This window comes from Vipera ursinii (genome assembly GCF_947247035.1).
Source record: "Vipera ursinii genome assembly, chromosome: Z".
Classification (NCBI taxonomy): Eukaryota; Metazoa; Chordata; class Lepidosauria; order Squamata; family Viperidae; genus Vipera; species Vipera ursinii.
Genome location: NC_139517.1, coordinates 23,345,161 through 23,368,260, shown reverse-complemented (window position 1 = coordinate 23,368,260; position 23,100 = coordinate 23,345,161). Strand labels below are relative to the sequence as shown.

At 38.1% G+C, this 23,100-nt stretch overlaps 1 protein-coding gene across 1 annotated transcript; it reads right to left on the bottom strand.

Moving 5' to 3' along the window:
* Positions 1–1,151: 1,151 nt before the first annotated feature.
* Positions 1,152–22,463, bottom strand: LOC310649189 (uncharacterized protein; the record flags this gene model as incomplete). Its single annotated transcript, XM_083377495.1, has 2 exons — positions 1,152–2,124; positions 21,508–22,463. 2 exons carry the CDS (start codon positions 22,461–22,463, stop codon positions 1,152–1,154), a joined length of 1,929 nt encoding a protein of 642 aa, XP_083233621.1.
* Between the last annotated feature and the right edge of the window lie 637 nt (positions 22,464–23,100).

Here is a 23,100-nt window from a genome sequence, read left to right as displayed (position 1 = left end):
TCTTTGGGCAAAATAAAATAGCCTCATACACTGTAGTTTGTTAAATATTAAAATAATATATTTATGTATCATCAGTGTCATACAAATTTCTGTATTGCATATTATCTGAACTGATTCTTTAAGTGATTTTTTAAAGTGAAAATTTATGATATCTGTGTATATGATTACTTACAGACATATATAACTTCAGATTGATAACTCTTATCTTTTCTTAAATTATTCATTAGATAGAAATGAATTAAAATTAAAAAGATTAAGAATGTCAAAGAAAGTTGAGAATTATCATATGCCAATAATAAACAATTGGTGGGAACATATAATTAAAAAAGGAATAAAAAATCAGCAGGTTAAAATATTGTGGGAGTTTGAATACAAATTGATGGTACATGCTGGGTTTAATTGCCATTGAAAAGAAGAAAGTTTTCATAATTGTTGTACCATACCAAAGAATTAAGAAAGCCAGCATAAAATTTATATTTAAAGAAATACATCTATATACAGGAACATAATCTGATATTTTTCCATTCATGTCTACAATGTAATATAAACAATAACACATGGATTCATTTGTCCTTTAGAAAAAAGTATATTAAATTTAACAGCACAGTTAACATTCAGCTGTATTACTTTATGCAGTATCACAATGATTTAATCCTAAATGCTGATTTGACACAATCATATTGTTAACTAGATTAATGTTTATTGAGTGTAAGCTGCCTAAAGCTGTAAACAAATGTTTTAAAACAACCAAAAAACAAGGCTACACAAGTACATAAAAGCATTGTAGGTTTTTTTTTCAATTTCATAAGGATATTAACTGATTCAGTTATTTTTTTTTAAATCCCATTTATATCCCGCCCTTCTCCGAAGACTCAGGGCGGCTTACAATCTAAAGCACAAATCAATGTGCTTAGCAATAGCCTTCATTCTATGTATATGACTGCTTATTAGGGCTTTAGCCCCCCCCCAAGCGGCATTATTACAAAGTCAACTTATTGCCCCCAACAATCTGGGTCCTCATTTTACCTACCTCGGAAGGATGGAAGGCTGAGTTCAACCTTGAGCCTGGTGGGACTTGAACCTGCACTAATTGCAGGCAGCTGGTGTTTATCAATTGATATTCATAGTAATAGGTGATTTTAAAGCATTTATTAAACTACACAAAACTGAGAAATTTGTGGCAGGTTCTTGAAAGAAATATTGATGATCAGTTTCCTGAATGCCATTTTGAGTTCTTTGTTCCTCATGCTGTAGATCAGTGGATTCATGACTGGTGGCAACACACAGTAAAACATAGAAATCAGGATATCTGATGTTGATGATGAGCTAGATATAGGTCTCAGGTATGCAAAATTACCACTTATCAGAAACAGACAAATGACTATGAGGTGAGGTAAGCAAGTAGAGAAGGCCTTATGCTTTCCTTGGGTAGATTGGATCCTCAGCACTGCTCTGAAGATCTGAACATAAGAAAAAGCAATTATAGCAAAATAGAAAAAAGCTAAACTAGAACCAAAGATAAGAGCCCAGACTACTGCAACATATGAGTCAGAACAAGAGATCTTCAGCAGCTGAGGGATTTCACAAAAGAACTGATTGATGATTCTGGAACAGAAGTTCACTGCAACTAAGTTTCCTGTGTAAAGTATTGAATAGAAAAGGCCACCCATCCATGCACTGGTTGCCATTTGGATGCAGGCTTTTTTGCTCAGTACAGTCTCATAATGCAGTGGGCTGCAGATGGCTACATAACGATCATAGGCCATGACACCCAGGAGAAAGAAGTGAGACAGCATGAAGAAAACAAGGAAGAAAACTTGGCAGAGACATCCAGAGTAAGAAATGACTTCCATGTTCATCAAGGAATTCAGCATTGACTTGGGAACTGTGACAGAGATGGAGCCAAGATCTTGCAAAGACAGATTGACTAGAAAAAAATACATGGGTGAATGGAGCTGATGGCTATAAATAATGACAGTGATGATGATGAGATTTTCAATGAGGGCTACCATATAAATTATTGAAAAGACAACAAAGTGGACTATTCGTAGCTCCTCAGTATCAGGGAATCCATGCAGAAGGAATTCACTGACTCTCGATTTATTTTCCATTCTTCTTTTTAGACTTCAGAATTTGTAACAGGAGATCAAACATAAGAACCCTTTCTTGTGTACGTGTGGCAGTAGTCAAGAGGGAATTAAATGCTGCTCAAAGAAGTTCTTTTAATCTGAGAGTGCTAATTTAAAAGCAGAGGTTTATCTATAGGATATTTGTCATTATCCTCAGGAGGGTGATTTCTCAAAAGTCTAGTTTACGTTAGAGATGTAAGTTCATGTAGTTGTGGGAAAATATGTTTAGAGTTTTATTCATGTTTCTTTTTGTATATATATATTCTATTTTCTTCTTTGCACAAAGAGATTTCTTAGTAAGAAATGAACTGAAATAAAATCGAAAAGGATAACAAAGAAAACAGTAAAAAGATGACAATTACCAATCTGAAGCTATGTATGTATGTAGATAGGTAGATAGATATCAGAATGTGAATGTTTACATCTATGTAAGCCACTGCAAAATCCATTGCAAAAGACAAACTAGAAACAAAAATTAAAACAAGCAAGAAAATGGTAAGAGAACAACTATCTGAGCTTGATGAATATAAATCACCGGGACCCGACAGATTAGATCACAGAATTCTGAAGGAGCTGGCAGATGTTATCTCAGAACCATTACACCATATCTTTCAAAAATTCTGGAGCACTGGAGAAATACCTGAGGGTTGGAAAAGAGCTGATGTGGTTCCGATCTTCAAGAAAGGGGGAAAAACAACCAGACCCAAGAAACTACAGACCAATCAGTCTAACATCAATATCTGGGAAAATCCTGAAAAAGATAATCAAAAAACAGATCTGCGAACAACTAGAAGCAAACAAAATTATAACTTGTAGCCAGCACGGGTTTGTCAAAAACAGATCATGCAAAACCAACCTTATTTCATTCTTTGATAAAGTGACTAAACTAATTGACCAGCGAAATACTGTGGACATAGTATACTTAGACTTCAGTAAGGCATTTGGTAAAGTAGACCACAACCTACTTCTTGGTAAGCTAGAAAAAGATGAAATAGACAACATCACCACCAGATGGATATGTAGCTGGCTGACAAACCGTACTCAATGAGTAGTCCTCAACAGCACTACATCCACATGGAGAGATGTAAGCAGTGGGGTACCACAAGTTTCCATCTTAGGCCCAGTACTCTTCAATATCTTCATAAATGACTTAGATGAGGGAATTGAAGGGGAATTCTGATTTTTTCTCTGATTTTTTAATCATTGTATGTTTTGCTTGCACTTGATCCCCATCTCTGCAATATATATATTCTGCCTGTCTTCATATTTTCCCTCAATAAGATGGACATTTTTCAGAGAAAACAATTGATTGTCCCCATTTCCCCTCAATAATCTGACCTGAAAACTGACTGAAAGGGGTCCAGTTAATCCAAAAATCTTTGGAGCTGTAAGGCAACCACTTTTTCCACTGTCTTCCCTTGAAAGGAAAGGTGGGAAATTGAACAAAAAATGTTCAAACAGGTTAAGGCAACTTATCATTTCCTGAGGAGGGGGTGGACCAAGTCATCCTTAAATGGTGTCAGAAATGCCCTATTTTGTAGCACTATGTTAATCACCACCTTGACCCACCTGTCCAGAAAGTTTTCACTAACCAGGAGGGATAAGTATCTAATAAGTAAGTAGTTGCCTTGACAGCCCCAAGGACCTTTTTCACTTCCTCAGGACTTCCTTTAGTCTAACAGGACTAAACCAGATAATCAGGCAAGTCTATTCTCCAAACATCTCCAATGGAACTGTTCCACCCTTGAACTTAAATTGAAAACAGACCCTAGTGAAATTATCCATCAAGTGTTCAACAAATTTCTTTGCACACCCCTGTAATCCATTGGGAGTTTGGGGAGTGATGGGCCAGAAGACATCTAACAGGTGCAGTCCTGTCCAGGGCCTCAGCTGCTTTATGATTCCAGTTTGTGACCAAAGACTGCATAGGATAACCGCCCAGGATATCCCCAGCTCTTTTTGGAACTGAAGCAGGTCCATTAGTTGCTGAGACTGGGACATTCAAATAAGTCTTGCCTGCTGGCAGAGAGGGCCAGCACTGGAAAATTTAACAGCCATGAGGGCATGATCTGACCAAGGGTTCCCCAAGATCTGATCCCCAAATCTCTCATCAGTTCATGTTGCCACTGCTTCAACAAGAAAATCATATCTGGAGAGTGACCATTGTCCTGCATCAAGTCTTAGATGACCTAAGATAGGTCCATGGCTTCCATAGTGGGCATGAATTCCCAGGCCATCTGGGATGACAGATGGAAGTCCCTAATGTTCTTAAGGCTGGGGAAGTCCACCTCCTGCCCTGAATGGACTCCAACAGATCATGCGAGGTGGTTGCTGTGCAACACAGAGGCTGGTACAGCAGCAATACTCCCAACTAACCCTGTGTGACCAACTTTAGGATTGCGATCTCACACCCCAAAACTTGTGAAGCATGAAGGCCAAAAGAGATTCCTGGATAACAATATCCATTCCAGCTCTCTTGCCCTCAGGTCTTTGCTGGTGCTAGATCCTAAGCCTGCTGGACACATTTCTGAGAGGAGAAATGAGCCAGGTCACAGTGATGCATGCTAGTTCAGTTTGTTCCTATCAGATGTAAGAATTCAGGAGCTGGACAGAGTTCAAAGGCACTGCAAGTTTATTCTGTGCTATATACTATATAGCTATATATAAGAATTTAAATTACTAATGGTCAGTGCAAATTGGCACCAGCTAAGAGTCAAAGGATTTCAAGGGGAGCTGTACTTAAGGGGGGAGGAGTGTTGTGGAAGTATGACTCATCCTTTGGGGGCTCCCAAAGGATTGTCGCTTCTCAGCTGTTTGGGGGGGTCCGCTGAGGGACCAGAGCCATAAGGATGGTGAAGAAGGGAAGCATAGTTTGGCAGCACAGAAGGGATCACAACCTTCTGGAGAGTTGATAGAAGCTTCCTGGACCAGCAGCTGTCAGACAGCCATTGCAAAACATCACAAGTGGGGGCAGTCGTTTGGAAGAATCAGAAACCAAAATTGGAGGATTGCCTGGGTGAGATGATTAAGAGACTATAAAAGGGGAAAAAATTCTTTCTTAAATGCTGGAAATTGTGGGGAGGAAATAAGAACAATTTGAAGTCGTGGAGAAAGTGGGGGAGCGGGCTTTTAAGCTGCTCCTCTTCCAGAACTGTAGCGGCAGAAGAAAGCGGAAGGCAAAAGAAGGCAATAAATAAACATTTGAAAAATCTACTGAAAATAAATGGATTGATGGAACTGATTTGAGAGTAAATGAATCCTGGAGGTGTAGATTGTTTATTTTAAGTGAGTTGCCTCTTTTTTTGCTATTTTCTTTGCATTTTTTCTTCTTATGATACCACTTCTTCAGATGATACCACTCTAATGGCAGAAAGTGCAGAGGAGCTAAAGAGCCGCTTGTTGCAAGAGAAGAAGAAAAGTGCAAAAGTTGGGTTGAAACTAAACATTAAGAAAAACAAGATCATGGCATCCGGCCCTCTCAATTCCTGGCAAATAGATGGGGAAGAAATGGAGGTAGTGACAGATTTTATTTTCCTGGCTCCAAGATTACCACAGATGGGGATTGCAGCCAAGAAATTAAAAGACGCTTGCTCCTGGGGAGGAAAGCCATGGCAAATCTAGACAGCACACTAAAAAGCAGAGACATCACCCTGTCAACAAAAGTGCGTATAGTCAAGGCTATGGTCTTCCCAGTTGCAATGTATGGCAGTGAAAGCTGGACCATAAGAAATGCTGAGCGCCAAAGAATTGAGGCCTTTGAACTGTGGTTCTGGAGAAGACTCCTGCGAGTCCCTTGGACTGCAAGGCGATCAAACCGGTCAGTCCTAGAGGAGATCAATTCTGACTGCTCTTTAGAAGGCCAGATCCTGAAGCTAAAACTCAAATACTTTGGCCACCTAATGAGAAGGAAGGACTCACTGGAGAAGAGCCTAATGCTGGGAAAGATCGAGGGCAATAAAAGAAGGGGATGACAGAGAATGAGGTGGCTGGATGGAGTCACTGAAGCAGTAGGCGTGAGCTTAAATGGACTCCAGAAGATGGTAGAGGACAGGAAGGCCTGGAGGAATGTTGTCCATAGGGTCGCGATGGGTCGGACATGACTTCTCAGCTAACAACAACAACAACAAAAGTCTCATAATGCAGTGGCTTGCAGATGGCGACATAACGATCATAGGCCATGACACCCAGGAGAAAGAAATGAGACATCATGAAGAAAACAAGGAAGAAAACTTGGCAGAGACATCCAGAGTAAGAAATGGCTTCAGTGTTCATCAAGGAATTCACCATGGACTTGGGAACTGTGACAGAGATGGAACCAAGATCTTGCAAAGATAAATTGGCTATAAAAAATACATAGGTGAATGGAGCTGATGGCTATAAACAATGACAATGATGATGATGAAATTTTCAATGAGGACTATCAAATATATTGTTAAAAAAAACAATGAAGTGAACTATCCATAACTGCTCAGTGTCAGGGAATCCATGCAGAAGGAATTCATTGATTCTAGATTTATTTTCCATTCTGTTGTTTAGACTTCAGAGCTAGGATGTCAAATTTAAGATCCTTTTCTCATGTACCCATGGCAGTATTCAAAATAGAATGAAATACTCTTCAAAAAATTTATTTTAATAGAAGAGTGCTGGATAAGTAAGACGTTTATCTGTGGGATGTTTGTAATTATCCTCAGAAGGATGATTTCTCAAGAGTCTAGTTCACTTTAGCAGTGTTTAAGTAAATATAGGTGTTGGAAAAGATAGAGTTGCATTCATGCTGCCTTTTGTCTATATATTCTATTCTCTTTTTATAAAAAGATTCATTAGTAATAAATGAACTGAAATAAAATAATAAATGATATCAAAGAAAACCTTTAAAAATGAGAATTACCATTCTGAAGCTATGTGTACATGTATTAGGTAGATAGATAACTGAATGTGAATGCTTACCATACATATATTTCTATGTATGTATAAATATTGCTTTGTTTTCTTTAACAGCCCTACATTCAAGTTAGTATTTAAAAAATTGGTTAGAGTTTTATTTATACTACCTAAAATCTATACAGCAAGTTATATACCGGCTTCTCAGACTGCTTTGATTGGAACATGAAAATTTCTATGCTCATTTCAATTTCAAAAGTAAATTGTCAATGCTGCAAACATTGACATGTTTTTGCACTGACAATGTAAGAGACAGCCTGTTACTTTAATTGCTTCATTTGGGGGGGGGAAGGAAATCTACCCTGATGTTGTGAGAAGATTAGAAAAGTCCAAGTACAGAATGGGAAGTGAAACTAATTAGATAATGTGATTTATGACATGTAGATAAAGGCAGGGATTGTGTGTGTGTTATGATGATTTTGGGGGGAGGAGATTTCAGATTCTGGCATCCCTCCATGAGTGCCGATGTTTCATTTCATTATTAAGACTTTTTAGATAAACAATGCTTGCATTTTGTCAGAGCTGTGTTACTACAAAAGAATAAAAGTGGAGTCCTATAATCTTATGCCTACACTTCTAAGAAATTCACCGAAGGCAAGAGGAAATGGGCAGTCTGGGAGAAGGAGGCCTTCACAATTAGATGGGGGCTATTAAACTGGCAACATTATTTAGAAGGGAGCAAGGTGCCTTTTGAAGTATGGACAGATCACAAAAATTTAGAGGCACTAAAAACTCCCTGCAAATTGTCCCCAAAGTAAGTGCGATGGGCATAGTACTTTAAGCGTTTTAACTTTACTTACATACATACCAGGAAGAAAAAACTTCCTAGCTGATATGCTGTCCCAACTGCCACAGTACAAAAGTGAACACAAAGAGATCTATGAGGCAATTATCCCCAGTTCACAACCTGCTGCACAACTCACGCCTCGCAGAACCCCTAATCCTGATGACCCGGGAGTGAAGAAGATAAAATGAGAGCTCCTTACTGATCGATGGTTTAAAGATAATCAAACCTCCTTAACATGCAGGCATGGTTTGGCATACATGGGGAAAAAATTGTATCTACCTGAAACCCTCCATCTCAATGCTCTCAGACACAGGCATGATGTAAAACAGGCTGGACACTTCGGATATTTAAAAACTCTACAACTCATCCGCTGGCAATTTTGGTGGCTGGGGCTAAAACGAGTTGTAGAAAACTATGTCAAGAGTTGTACTGTATGTGCCACCATGAAAAGAATTCCAGGGAAAACCCTTGGGCTACTGCAGTTGGTAGAAGACCCTTCTCAACCATGGGAAGAAATAGCTATGGACTTTATTGTAGACCTACCCAACAGTAGAGGAAATACTGTCATCTGGACTGTGATAAATCTGTTTTCAAAGCAGGCTCATTTATCGCCTGTAAAGGACTCCCATCTGCACAATGACTGACTAAATTGTTTTTGAAACATATCTACCGACTGCATGGCACCCCTAAAGGAATAATTTCAGATAGAGGAATGCAGTTCACAGCAAAATTTTGGAGGAATTTCCTTAAATTAATTAGAACATCTCAAGATTTAATATCTGCTTTTCATCCAGCTACCAATGGGGCTGCAGAATCCGCTAACAAAATAGTGGAGCAATACCTCAGATGCTATGTTTCCTACCAACAGACAAACTGGACTGACCACCTCCCTTTCACCAAGGTGGCCTACAATAATACTTCCATGGGAGTTCCTGTTCCTGTTTTTCAGCAGAGCAGTCGGAAGATTAGGAATGCCAAACCCTTTGGCTGAAATTTGTTTTTCTTGGGGACCCTAAGGGGCCAGAACCCACCCTGAAGGAGTGGAATGAAGGAAGGAAATCCCAGGGACTTAGGAGAGATGGCGGTCTCCCCGAATGGTCAAGGAGAAGCCTCCCAAAAACCAACAGAAGAAAAGGCTGGCTAACTTCATGTCCAGTCACAGCTGGAAACAACGGAAGCCATAAGCTTTTAAACTAAGCGGATTTTAAACAGCATGCTTGAATCTGGGTAAGAATATTGATTTTCTCTATCCTACCTATTTTCCTGAAGAAGAAAGTCCCAAAAATGAGAGATCTTGGGGGGGGGAGAAGGGGGATTCTATTCCCTCCTTTTGGTTACCAGAAGCAGCAAAATTTACCCTTTAGAGAGAGAGAAAAAGAAGACTAGAAAGACCTGGAAAATGAGCAAACGCTGACACCTACTGGTGCATGACGATTTTTTTTCTCTGACCCCCAAAGTTCTCAAAAAATGCAGCTGTGTAAACAAAGTGAGAGTAACAAATCTGAAACAATGAATACTTTACAAAAGGAAACATATGATAAGCGGCAACAATTTCAAAGGACAATGATTTTAAATCAGAAAGAAATACAGAACAACCTTGAGAGTATGAATCAACTTATCTCTAATACTTCCATGGGCAAATCCCCTACTTTCTTTCTTTTTCTTTTTTCTTTTTTGTCGCTGCCCTGATTTTCTATTCCAAGACAGCAGTACAATGCAGAGAGTATGAACACTTGTTTCTGATTAGCTGTATTTCACATTAGCTGTATTTCTTCATTTAAATGCTCTTCATTTAACAAGAACAAAAAAACAACTTTTCATAATTTGTGAATAAGCTATCAAGGATCAAGCACTCATGTTAGAACCTTACTGATTATGAAAGAATAGCCAGATCACATATTTAGCAGTTTAAAGTAAATAGATAAATAAAATGGTACCAAAGAAAAGGAAAAAAAATGGGCTAGGAAATAAATTATTACTCATAATAGTAACTTATTTCTGATAACCAGTAAAAAAGAATTCAAACTTGGAGAACACTTTAATTTGATACATTATTTGCTTCAACACTATGACATAACTCAAAATAAATTTGAAAGCAATTAAATGCTTGATATTAAAAATATTTTCAAGTCATGACATTATATAGAAATAGCTGGAGATGATAGATAGATAGTGTTGTGTAGCTGGTTCTTTGCAGGCAATAAGCAAGACGGAAGGTTGCAAACAAGATCATGCTTTATTGAGGTAATCAGGAACAGAACTGAAACAGTGGCTGCTGCGCAGCTACTTATACAGTTGGCCACTAGGCAGCAGCCAATAGGTTTAAAGGAACTCATTCCTGCCCCAAATCAACCAATGATCTTCTTGGAGACAGCAAGTCTGGTTTAGTCATTGACTGTTACACATACAAACCATTGAGCAACCTTTAAGCCACATTCAAACAGACACGTGAATCAGTACAAGTAAAAATCCCAATACATTACACCTCTCCCCCCTAGAATGTACACACAGTATTTAATAACAAAATCTTGAAAATATTTTGGTGGTCTATGTGGCCATTCGGAACACCTGGGGGTTCTGGGCAACTCCTGGTCTACCAACTTGCCCGCTGGGCTGGGTAGACCAGGATTCTTGGGTTCACATGAGTTGAATTGACACAAGTCCCTTTGGCTGGCCATTCCTGGTCAGCCCAAACCAAAGTCCAATGGTGTAGCTCAGTCAGTGGAGCTTGTGCCTTGTTTGGGTTGTCCTTCCCAATCTGAAGACCCAAGTTGCACTCCCAGACTTTGTCCATCTACGGCCACCTCCCCGTTGTAATGACTGAATGAGTCCTCAGAGCGTGTGAACTAATCTGTTGGGCTGCCGGCTGCTGGCTCTTATTGCAGATCCACTGTGAGGTCCTCGTTTAGTGGCCGTTCTGCAAAATGCCTTCACAGCTGATCAATATGTCAGCAAATGACTCGCCCCCCCATCCAGGACCACCTCGTAGGAGAGGGGTCCTGAGACCTTAACAATTTTACCTGGCACCCACAAGTTCCCATGCCCTTAGTTCTGGGCCCATACCCCATCACCCACTTGCAACCCCCTTGGTGCCTTTGGGCATGCGGTGTTTGCTGCTACCAAGTCAGGATGCAACTTGTCCAGTTTCATGATTAATATTCTTCCCCAGTGAAGCTCTGCTGGGCTTTTGCCCATTGCTGTGCAAGTCAATATGAATCCTTGACCATGGTGTATAAGTTTCCTCCCATTGGTGGACAGGGGCCTGTGGCATCTCTGGTTTGGACTGTTGACATGTGTAACACCTGTGTACTTGGACCTTGATAGCCTTATCTAACTCTGGCCACCAAAGGTAGCTCCATGCCAGCACCTTCACCTGGATGGCCCTCATGCAGAGACTGGAGCACACGGTGCCTTAATGAACTGGGGACAATAACCCTGCTCCCCCATAAAATGCAGCCTTTGTGAGCTCCCATGCTGCAGACACTCTTGCAGCTGTAGTAGAACCCTACTCTATGCTGCCCCGGGGCCCTGGTACCTCTCCTGATCAGTTCGTCTGGTTGGTGGTCCTTCTGGAGACCTCCTCAGACAACAGTGATGTGGCCGGATTTTCCACAGGCCCAACATGTGGCTGTCCTGAATCAGAAGTCTGCTCATTGGTGGCAGCTGCCACAGCCCAAATATCGAAGGAAGGGAACTGCCTTGTAAAGGACCTTCTGTTCCTTTCCTTGGTGCCATTGAATCTTGTTGACTTTGTGGTCAGAGTCGACATCTTCTCATTGCTCAGCATCCTTGTGCTGGATGGCTTCTTCATGTGGAGTGCTTTTGGCAGACTGCAACGCCTTTATGGCCCTGCCGGTGGCTTCATCTGCCATAACTTCTTTTAAAGTTTCTTGGAGCAAGAGAGTCTCCTTCATGAAAAGTTTTTGTTGGAGCTATCTACTCCTGAGTCCACAGATGAGACAATGTTGAAGCCTTTCTTCCAAGTCTGTGAACTGACAAAGGCGCGAAGCTTGTCTCAACACATGAACTCTGTGGCCATCTCGCCAGGTTGTTGTACTCACTGTTCAAAAGCATGCCTCCACGCTATCACTGACAGCTTTGGTTGAAAATGGTCACTGAGCCATTTTTTCAGGTCTGCATAAGTAACGGATTCCAGCTGTGCCAGTGCAACTAAGTTCTCAGCAATGTCAAACATTGCAGGCCCACACACACAGAGGAGTGTTGTGGTCTTCAGGCCATCTTTGGTGACTTGATTTGCTCGAAGGTAGTTCTCCACTCTCGAGATGTAGGATGACCATCTCTCCGGGTGTGTGACATCAAATTCTTTGAGCTTTCTGACCTTCAACATGGTGAGAAGTCTTCGCGGCTGAAGTCTCGCATTGCCTCATGCTGCTTGCTTCTTCATGGGTCTTGGGGCTGGTCCACAGGGTGGGGTGGTCTCCAGCATGGCTTGCTAGTCAGATCAAGGGGGGTACACTGTCCCTACCAGGTGCTGTGCTGGTCTCATCCCCTAGTGACTTCAGGCTCTTACAAAGAAGCATCATCCCACCTTCGTTGCCAGTGTTGTGTAGCCAGTTCTTTGCAGGCAATAAGCAAGACGGAAGGTTGCAAGCAAGAACATGCTTTATTAAGATAATCAGGAACAGAACTGAAACAGTGGGTAGATAGATGATAGATAGATGGATAGATAGATAGATAGATAGATAGATAGATAGATAGATAGATAGATAGATAGATAGATAGATAGCCACATACTTTGTTAGACTTGGAACTTTTAATTTTCTTCTATTGCTTGTGATCAGTAAGGACCTTTATTTGATCTACACTTTCAGACACTTTTCAAATATGTTATCAACATTCATAAATGTAAGACATATTCCTCAAGTTTCTCCTTTGTGCCTTCTTTATATGTTCTGTTATTATACTCTTTACATTTATGTGGTTATTAATACCATACTTTAAAATTACCAAATAATGTGTGTAATTAACTGGTATATTCACAGCAGTAGAACATTACAAAGGTAAGATTGTGATGAATTAAAAATAGTGCAATATGCACAATGTTTTAAATTCAGTGGCATCTTAGTACTTAAATGCTTTGAAGTTCATTGAATTTCATGCTCAATGCATTTTGATGTGAAAATGTCACCCACTACTCATCCTTTGTGTAGTACTCGATGGACAAGCTAGAATTTGTCAGTGTCAGCTGCCTTGTGATCCACTAGATTATTTCTTATAGGAAAAAATTGCTTGTTACTCATCTTTTTTTGGTACTTATCATGCCCTCTGGAACCAATTAATGATGAGTACCTAGGTACCTATAGGAGATGACCAGGCTGAGTCTGAGGGAGGGGTCAAATGTGAATCAGTCTAGCCCACCTTGAATTCTTTCCAGTCTTATCTACCACCAATTTGCTTGGGCCATTAGTGGTTCAGATTTTTGTAGAAAGCCTAAGCTTACAATAAATCTTTATTATCGTTTGAACTGCTGATTTCCCTGGCGCTTGACAGGGCCACTGTATTTAATACTAAAGGTATACTATTGAGATTTTTTAAAATATGGAGATAAAAATCAATTTTTACTCTGAGATACAGACATTTTATTCTTGGATGAAAATAGTTAGCATCTCATACTAATAATCTTATTAAGGAGGAAGTAGGAAAGCCTATAATTATTAAAGTGCAAATTTCTAACAAGAAATTCCAAGTAATCCTCCAGGTAACATCCATTAGATTTTGGCTTATTTTATAAAATGTAAGGATTTATTTAAAAAATGGTCAGTATATAATGAGATGTATCTCCATTATGCAATGAAAATATTTTGTTTAACTTGTTAATTGTGCTGTTATAGTTTTTTATGCTTGTATGAAGTACCCTCACATTATACCAAGGAGGAGGAGGGGGGAGGAGGAAGAAGCATTGCAAAATCAATTTTTATATTTTTGAAGGGAACTACCTACATGCACCATGTTGTCACCAGAAATCAAACCAGAGATACTCAGTGGGGGATTCTGAAAGGTCAAGATATTGTTTTCAACACAAAAAATTGAATTCTTATTAAATGAGTAAAACCTCTACCTTCATATTTTGGCTCCTTATCTTGTCCCTGAAGATATAAAATAAATACTTTTTAAATAAAGTTTAATTTACTTACCTTAATGTATTTAGATGATGTATATGTTTTATAGTCATGCTCTATGGAAAATTCTCAAAACACTTTTTCACATTATTATATGATATAAATTAGGATGTTTGTTTTTAAAGAAAAACTTCTATAATACATTGCATGAAGAAAAATCAAATATTTTCTTGGACACTTTCCATTCACCAACACTGTTTCATAAATACTGTCAAGTGTGTTCTGTTTTAAATTAACAAACTAGGTTTCTTAAGTAAGTTCAAAAAGATGATGATACATGAAAGCAACTTTGGTTCCTGCTTTTTTGCATATATTTATATATTTTATTTAATATTATCTTTAGATATTATTATCTAGATATACATATTTAATTAACAGGAATGACAGTAAAAATGCCTCTGTTATATAAAAAAAGCAATTAAGGAAGCCAGTATAAAATTTATATTTAAATAAATCTATATAGAGACAGGAACATTACCATTCTATATATTTATCTTATTTCTGCAATAAAATACAAGTAATAAATCATACTGAATGGATACATTTCTCCTTTAAAGGAATGGGAGTATGGAATTCAACACAACAGTTAGCATTCTGCTGTATATTTTATTTTGTTTCACAAAGATTTAATTGTAGTTGCTGGTCTGAAAAAATAATAATTTTTACCTAAATTAAGATTTATTGGTTCTAAGCTGCCCAGTGTTGTATTCAAGAATTACTTTAAAGCATTTATTTAATACACAAAATTGAGAAAATTTTGTTAGGTATTGGAAAAAAACTTGAAGATCAGCTTTGAGAATGCAATTTTGAGTTCCTTGTTCCTCATACTATAAATCAATGGATTCAAGATTGGTGGCACCACACAGTAAAATGTTGAAATCAGGATGTCTGATGTTGATGGGAAGCTGGATGTGGGTTTCAGGTATGCAAAGATACCACTTACCAGAAACAGACAAATGACTAGGAGATGAGGTAAACAGGTAGAGAAGGCCTTCTGCTTCCCTTGGGTAGATGGGATTTGCAAAACTGCTTTAAAAATCCTCACATATGAAAAAACAATCAGAAGAAAAAGAATGAATGCTAAACAAGAGCCCAAAATGAGTACCCACTCTTCTGCAACATAAGAGGCAGAGCAAGAGATCTTGAGCAGTTGAGGGATTTCACAGAAGAAATGATTGATGATTCTAGAGCAGAACTTCTCTGTAAACAAATTTCCTGTATGGAGCATTGAATAAGACAGCCCACCCATCCAGACACTAGTTGCCATTTGGATGCTGGCTTTTTTACTCATTATAGTCTCATAATGCAATGGTTTGCAGATGGCTATATAACGATCATAGGCCATGACACAGAGGAGAAAAAAGTGAGACATCATGAAGAAAACAAGGAAGAAAACCTGGCAGAGACATCCAGAGTAAGAAATGGCTTCAGTATTCATCAAGGAATTCACTATGGACTTGGGAACTGTGACAGAGATGGAGCCAAGATCTTGCAAGGATAGATTGACTAGAAAAAAATACATGGGTGAATGGAGCTGATGACTATAAACAATGACAGTGGTGATGATGAGATTTTCAATGAGGGCCACTAAATAAATTATTAAAAAGACAACAGTGTGGACTATCCGTAGCTCTTCAGTACCAGGGAATCCATGCAAAAGGAATTCACTGATTCCAGATTTATTTTCCATTTGGTTCTTTAGACTTCAGAGCTTCAGAGCTTCTAATAGGAGTTCAACCCTCAGACCCTTTTCTCATGTATCTGTGGCAGTATGCATTGGTTTTCAAACAATTTATTTTGATGTTAGAGTGCTAGGTAAAAAGAAAGTTTTATCTATGGGATGCTTGTAATTATTCTCAGGGGTGGGGGATTTCTCAGGAGCCTAGTATACTTTTGTAGGTGTTGGAAAATGTGGTTAGAGCTTTGTTCATACTGACTTTAATCCAGAGATCAGCAATTTATTTTCCAAAGTGCCAAATGAGAATGTGGAACTGTTATGGAAGGCTGCCACCACTGCCCACTCTGCTGCTCTGCTATCCCTTCCTGTACCACTTTTCCCACCACTCCCCTGCTGCTGCCACCCCACCCCTTACCCCTCTCCACTGCTCCCGCACCCCTGCCTATGCCATCATGGAACAGACAAGGACAGGCAAAAGGCCAAATGTGGCCCCAGGGCCATAAAGTGCATGGGTGTGCTTTAATCTGTAGAGCAAATATTGTGTTCATCTTCCAGACTGCTTTGATTGTAACACACACATGCACACACACACACACACACACACACACACACACACACAAAATCTGGGCTGACTTCATTAACAAATGCATAATTGATTTTTGTTTTTTTTCTTACTTTTCCCTAGTTGGCTAAGTACTTCAGAGTTGAATGTAAAAAGCTGTAGTATACAGTAGACTGTGCAAATAGCTCGGATGTAAAACAAATATCAATCTCGGCTGTCCCAAAGGTGCTTTTTCAGGAAACAACTGGACTTTCTTGGTTCTTTTTTTTTATGAAGATATTTTGCTTCTCATCCAAGAATGTTCTTCAGCTGTGACTGGATGGTGGGGAATGGAAGGATGTATATGCCTTGCATTTGATTTCTTTTAGAGTGTCGTTGAGGTCATTTGGAGGTTTTTCTGTGTCCTCAGGGTCACCTGAGTGGTGCAAATGTGTGTGGAGCCTTCTTGGCTGCATGATGTTTTTTGCCCTGTGTCCCTTCACAGGTACAGACAGTTGGGTTTGAGTCTGTGTTGTCTGCATTTCAAACTGAAGTGCAAATGGTTGCTGTAGTCTGCAATTTTTTCTGGAAATCTGTTCATGCTCCCTCACCATTCCAGCTGTCTACAAGGAATATAAATCCTTCCATTCCCCACCATCCAGTCAGAGCTGAAGAAGACTCTTGAATGAGAAGTGAAATGTTTTCAAAGAAAAACAAGGGGGTCCAGTTGCCTCTTGAAAAAGCACCTTTGGGACAACCATGACCTGGATGAATGAGAATCTCCATAGACAGCCAATCTTGACATATCTTTAAAAAACCTAAGAACTTGTTAAGAATGGTTAACACATGGTTAAATGTATAATAATTACTTAATTAAATTTATTTTGTTTATTTTATAATCATATTATTTATAATTTTGTTTATTCTTGGATAAAATACTGCCATGTTATACTAATGCTATAGAGAAGGAGGAGGAGGAGGAGGAGGAGGAGGAGGAGGAGGAGGAGGAGGAGGAGGAGGAGGAGGAGGAGGAGGAGGAGGAGGAGGAGGAGGAGGAATTTAGAAATGGAAAATCACTTTTAGTAAATTTTATAGGAAACTATCTTACGCATCATGATGTCACCGGATGTCAAACCAGGGACATCTCACAGGAGAGTCTCAGACATCAAGATCATGCTTGCAACACACATTAAAAAAGTATGGGACTTTGATTACATGGACAAATCTTCTACTTTGACTTTTTTTTGTCCTAGTCCTGGTTTTATATCCAATGATATACAGTAAAAGTGTACTGCAGAAGTGTACTGCAGAACACATGAATATTTTTATTATTATTATTAGATATAATAATAATAGTAATAATAACAACATATCTTCTTTATTTAAATACTCTTCATTTAATCAGTAAAAAACCAAGTTTCCATACTTTGTGAATGAGTCATTATTGATCAAGCCCTCATATTAGTATCCTATTGATTCTGAGGGAGTAGCAGAGCACACATTTTACAGTTTATAGTAAATAGAAGGTTAAGATTAGGGTTTCTAAATGTAACAAAATAAACAAAAAATGGGAGCCTAGGAAATAGATTAATACTCTTGCTGGTAACTCATAAAAATACATTTTCAAACTTGAATAACATTTTTATTTAATATGTTATTTGCTTCAACACTATGACATATTTCACCCCAATACAAAAAGAAAATGTTTCACGTTATGAAGATAGATACAAATATCTGGAGAGAAACAGATGGACAGACAGACAGATATTCTCCATTAGCTTTATGTATGTTCAATAGAAATATTTTTTTTAACTTTTTCTCTCACATATATTATAAAGTATATAGTAAAATATATGGTAAAGTATATAGTAAAGTGTTTATTTATCCCAGCTTTATTATCCAACACACCTTCCTTTTCGTATTTTCTCTACAACAACCCTGTGATTTGAGTTGTGCTGGAGAAAGAATGATTTGCCAAAGTTCATCATATTTTTTTTTATTTATTGCCTGCCTATTTTACTTTTATGAATAACTCAAGGATGCAAACATACCCAACACATCTTTCACCTATTTTCTCCATAACAACAACCCTGGGAAGTCAGTTGGACTGAGAAAGGGTGAGTGGTCCAATGTCACCCCATTGGCTTTTATGGCTAAGGCAGAATGTGAATGCACAATCTCCTGCTTTCTAGCCTGGTGCCTTAACCACTAAACCAAAATGAATGCATGAATGAATGAATGAATGAATGAATGAATGAATGAATGAATGAGAAAATTGCATCTTTCCTAAAAGAAAAAGGAATTAAGAAACCCAACTGTAAAATTTATATTTAAAGAAATTCATGTATAGATAAAAGCACAAAGTATATTTTCCATACATTGCTACTATGTTTGCAGCAAAATATAAATAATAATGAATGGATGTATATAATAATAATAATAATAATAATAATAATAATAATAATAATAATAATAATAATAATAATAAGAAGAAGAAGAAGAAGAAGAAGAAGAAGAAGAAGAAGAAGAAGAAGAAGAAGAAGAAGTTGGAAGGGACCTTGGAGGTCATCTAGTCCAACCCCCTGCTCAGGCAGGAAACCCTGTACCATTTCAGACAAATGGCTGTCCAGTCTCTTCTTAAAAACTTCCAGTGCTGGAGCATTCACCACTTCTGGAAGCAGGTTGTTTCATCTTTAAAGGAACAGATGTATGATGTTGGTATGTGACATTAATATTTTTAACTAAATTAAGTTTTATTGATTGCAAGCTGCTCACATTTGTATACCAATATTCTAAACAAAAAGAAATATATTAAAAATGTAGTTTTATCAATTTCACAAGGAGACAGCCTAAAACATTGAATCAGTTCCATTTAATTTATCAGTTGATTTGCATAAGAAAAGATAGTTTAGTATTTGTATAATTGCCCACTGAAAAAAGCCCAAAAAATGACAACATTTATTGAACTATACAAAACTGAGAAATTTGGGACAAGGTGTTGGAAAAAATATTGAAGATCAGTTTCCAGATTGCCATTTTGAGTTCCTTATTTCTCATGCTGTAGATCAGTGGATTCATGACTGGTGGCACCACACAATAAAACATAGAAATCAGGATGTCTGATGTTGATGGAGAGCTGGTGTGGGTTTCAGGTATGCAAAGGTACCACTTACCAGAAAAAAGCAAATGACTATGAGGTGGGGTAAGCAAGTAGAGAAGGCCTTTTGCTTTCCTTGGGTAGATGGCATTTGCAAAATTGCTTGAAAAATCTTCGCATATGAAAATATAATTAGAGCAAAAACAATGAACCCTAAAGAAGAACCAAAGATGAGTATCCCTTCTTCTACAACATATGAGTTAAAGCAAGAGATCTTGAGCAACTGAGGGATTTCACAGAAGAACTGATTGATGATTCTGGAACAGAACTTCACAGTAAACAAGTTTCCTGTATAAAGTATTGCATAGCAAAGGCCACCAATCCATGCACTGGTTGCCATTTGGATGCAGGCTTTTTTGCTCAGTATAGTCTCATAATGCAGTGGGTTACATATGGCTATATAACGATCATATGCCATTATGCCCAGAAGAAAGAAATGAGACAGCATGAAGAAAACAAGGAAGAAAACTTGGCAGAGACATCCAGAGTAAGAAATGGCTTCAGTGTTCATCAAGGAATTCAGCATCGACTTGGGAACTGTGACAGAGATGGAGCCAAAATCTTGCAAGGATAGATTGACTAGAAAAAAATACATGGGTGAATGGAGTTGATGGCTATAAATAATGACAGTGGTGATGATTAGATTTTCAATAAAGGTAAAGGTAAAGGTTCCCCCGCACATGCGTGCTAGTCGTTTCCGACTCTAGGGGCTGGTGCTCATCTCCGTTTCAAAGCCAAAGAGCCAGCGCTTGTCCGAGGACGTCTCCGTGGTCATGTGGCCGGCATGACTAGACGCCAGAGGCACACGGAATGCTGTTACCTTCCCACCGTAGTGGTCCCTATTTTTCTACTTGCATTTTTTACATGCTTTCGAACTGCTAGGTTGGCAGAAGCTGGGACAAGTAACAGGTGCTCACTCTGTTACGCGGCACTCGGGATTCGACCTGCCAAACTGCCGACCATCTGATCGACAAGCTCAGCGTCCTAACCCACTGAGCCACCGCGTCCCATCAGATTTTCAACAAGGGTTACTAAATAAATTATTAAAAAAGCAATGATGTGGATTATCCGTAGCTCCTCTCTAATAGGAAATCCGTGCAGAAGGAATTCACTGACTCTTGACTTATTTTCCATTTTTCATTTTCAATATCTGAGCTTGTAATAGGCAGTCAAACCTCTGACTCTTTTCCTCTTAACCTGTTGCATTGTTCAAAATGGAATGAAGTGTTCTTGAAACAATTTCTTTTAATATGAGAATGAAAGATAAAAACAGAGGTGTTTCTTTGGGAAGTATGTAATATTGCTCAGGGGGCCATTCTCATGAGTCTTATCTTAGCATACTAAACTCCATGTAGGTGTGGGAAATGTTTTTATAGATTCTGTTTATATTTAATCTATACAACCTGTACTATATTGGCCTTTCAACTATTTTGATTAGTGTACAAGATAATTTCTATGCTCATTTCACTTTCACAACTACAATCTCTGTTACAAATGCATAATAGTTTTTATTTTTCTTTTCTTGGCTAAATACTTCAGAATTTTATGTTGGAAGCCAGTGCTTTTTTTGTAAAAGAAAAAGGTGCCGGAACTCACACATGTCATACAACCCGCCTTGCCTACCCTACAAGGTTCCATCCAAAAAAGGTGCCAGAACTCCATTCTGAGCATTCTATGAGGGAAAAAGCCCTGTTGGAAGCTATAGTTGAAAGTATGCAAAAAAAAGAGTCTAATCTACCTTGGGTGTAGACTAAGAAAGAGGAGGAGGAGGAGGAGGAGGAGGAGGAGGAGGAGGAGGAGGAGGAGGAGGAGGAGGAGGAGGAGGAGGAGGAGGAGAAATTATATTAAATGGTTTTGAGAAGTTAAAAGTTAGAACATTTCAACTCTGCATTTCCAAAATACAGGGAACAAATACATACATTAGAATATTATCTGTTTTTAATTAGTGTGGTTTATTAGGGCATTTGATGTTTTTCCCAGTTCAGAAGACAAATAAAATTTCAAGCTTCAACCTCATATTAATTTCAAATCTTTTCTGGAACATGTTTTTGCCTAAATTTTGGTAATATTCTATTTAAAATATCTTTAATCTCCCTGAAATATATGGAAGTGATTAAGTCAATGCAAAACTCACTGTGATATGGAAACATTAAAATAGGTTTCCATAGAAGAACATGCTGAAAGAAATAATTTGGTGAGGGCAACTGTGAGCTCTTTGTTTCTCATGCTATAGATAATTGGATTCAGCAGAGGTGGGACAAAGGTGTATATCATAGTTAATGCTATATCCAAACTAGATGCAGTATTAGAAGGTGGTTTTAAATAGGCAAACCACCCAGTGAATATAAGCATAGAAAATACAATGAGGTGTGGAAGGCAGGTAGCAATGGCTTTTTGTCTTCCATGAACAGAAGGGATTTTTAGTACTGTTGTAAAGATCAGCACATATGTTGTGATGATGAAAACAAAACAAGCTCCTTCTATCATAAGATTGATTGCCAGAATAGTAAGTTCAGGTTGGTATGAATCAGAGCAAGATAGCTTGAGTAACTGTGGGATTTCACAGTAGAACTGATTAACAACATTGGAGCAAAAAGGGACTGCAAATGTGCCTGTAGTGTGCATTGCTCCATTGAAAATTCCCATTAGCCAAGCAGAAAGCACCATTTGTGCACAAGCTTGCTTATTCATTAATATGCCATAGTGTAGTGGATGGCAAATGGCAACATAACGATCTAATGCCATGACTGTGAGGAGAAAGAAATCAGATTCAACAAAGGATATAAAACAGAAAATCTGACCCACACATTCAGAGTAAGAAATGTTTCTAGAGTTCATGAAAAGGTTGCCCATGGATTTGGGGATAATAGTAGTAACAGAGCCAAGGTCCAGAATGGCTAAGTTCATCAGGAAGAAATACATGGGGGTGTGAAGGTGATGATCAAAAATAACAGCAGAAATAATCAGGAGATTCCCTAATACAATTGCAAGATACAGTATCAGGAACAGAAGAAAGTATAGAATCTGTAATTCCCAGACTGCTGAGAATTGAAGGAGCAGAAAATTGGAAGGAGATGACTTGTTATCCATTTTATTAAGAGGTATCTAGAAGAAAAGGAAAATTAAATTAGGCACTTCTAAGCTTCCAAAAGGATTTTCAGAAAGCTCTTTGGACATTTCAAGTCTACAAGTACTGTCTAGTATGTGTTAAAGCAGTCTCTTTTTCTTTTTCTTTTTTCTGTATTAGCTGGAAATAACTCTTACAAACAGCAATATCTTCTTCTTTTTTCCTCCCAAGACTCTCTCAAATCATTTTCAAAGACTGCATAGACCTCCAAATTAGAGCCTATTGTTATGTAAAAATATTTATTCTCAATTTCAGACAAGAAAGTCAGCACTGGATTTTGGTAAGCCTTTCCATACTGAGGGAATCAAAATTTCAGGTGAATAGTTTGAAAGGAAACATGGAAACTTACTTATATGAAATATATAAAAAAGGTTATTGCAATCTGTCACCAGAAAATATAAATTGCCAAAATAACTCAGCCAACACACACAAACAATTTACAATATTTGGCTAAAAAAATGAACATTGTCTGAAAATTTATAATAAAATTTATTAAATTAAAATTAAGTTAACAGTTCTTAAAGACATAAAATCATAATAAAATATATTATAAAATTGGGACTCTAGCAAAACATGACCATAGTTTGAAATATTTCTAGC